General features: G+C 51.7%; 1 protein-coding gene across 1 annotated transcript in view; it reads left to right on the top strand.

The window, feature by feature from the left end:
* Positions 1 to 1,113, top strand: part of IL15RA (interleukin 15 receptor subunit alpha) — an 8,532-nt gene continuing 7,419 nt past the window's right edge. Inside the window, exon 1 of the mRNA XM_019543979.1 lies at positions 1 to 264. Within this exon, the coding sequence (XP_019399524.1) occupies positions 87 to 264 (178 nt within the window). The 5' untranslated portion in view covers positions 1 to 86. The remainder of the gene's footprint in view (positions 265 to 1,113) is intronic.

Below are 1,113 nucleotides of genomic sequence, written 5' to 3'. Positions count from 1 at the left end.
TTTAAGTGAGCTGGCGATATTTAAATGCTGGTGCCACCGCCCAGAGGTGAGTTTGCCTCTCTTTGGTCCTTCCAGGAAGCTGCGGCATGCCGAAAGAGGTCAAGAATGCAGAGATCCACGTGGGCACTAACAACGTGCTCAATGCCATGCTGCGGTACACGTGCAAAGAGGGTTACAAAAGGAAAGCGGGGACATCCACCCTCATCAAGTGTGAGCAGAAAGACAACAAACTCCACTGGACAGAGAGCAATCTGAAGTGCATCCGTGAGTAATGGCTCTCAATGGCTGTGCCACGCAGCTGGGCTCAGGGCTCTCCATAGCAGCGCTAAGGCAGGAAGGGTCAGGAGGTGATGATGCCAGTAGCACCGAGAGAATGGATGCTTCGTTAGCTGACAGCGAGCATTATATAGCTGTGCTGCCTTGCAAAGATACGGGGTCAGACTTCTCTGGGGTGTGGATGCAGCTGCATTGACTGAAATGCATCCCAGCTCTCTTGCACCAAAGGCAAGTTTGGTTCGGCAAAATTTTCATGAAATGCCATGCTCTGCAATATGTATTGAACTGAAACTGGTCTCACGGGCAGTCCCAGGGACCTGGATGCAATGACTCATGGGGCTGAGTAGGGGTTGCAGAACCAGGCTACCTGCAAAAGGATAAGAAGGGACTTGCCCCATATCCTGCCCATGTGTGGGACTAGGATTTTGAAAAGGGGGGGGTGCACAGGGTGACATGCATTATCACATGCAACACACAGCACATATTTTTCTCCAAGTAAAAAGCAACCGGAAGATTTACTACTATGCTGGAGGTCTTGGGCTGCGTTATTCAGTTTAAGACTGATGCCAAAACAAATGTAACTTCATTGGAATTTAGTCAGGGAACTCCTGGAGGGACTGGATGTACTTAAATCAGTCGGTCCGGGTGATCTCCACCCCGAGTGCTGAGGGAATTGGCTGCAGTCATTGCGGGACCCCTGGCACGGCTGTACGAGCACTCGTGGGGCTCTGGTGTGGGGCCAGAGGACTGGAAGAGGCCAACGTGGTTCCCATCTTCAAAAAGGGGAGGAAGGAGGATCCGGGAAACTATAGGCCAGTTAGTCCCCCAGAGCTTGAT

Source organism: Crocodylus porosus, unplaced genomic scaffold (assembly GCF_001723895.1).
Source record: "Crocodylus porosus isolate Cpor-Errol unplaced genomic scaffold, CroPor_comp1, whole genome shotgun sequence".
In the NCBI taxonomy this organism is placed as follows: Eukaryota; Metazoa; Chordata; order Crocodylia; family Crocodylidae; genus Crocodylus; species Crocodylus porosus.
Note: the sequence above shows the minus strand (reverse complement) of the source record. Positions and strands in the feature narration are given on the sequence as shown.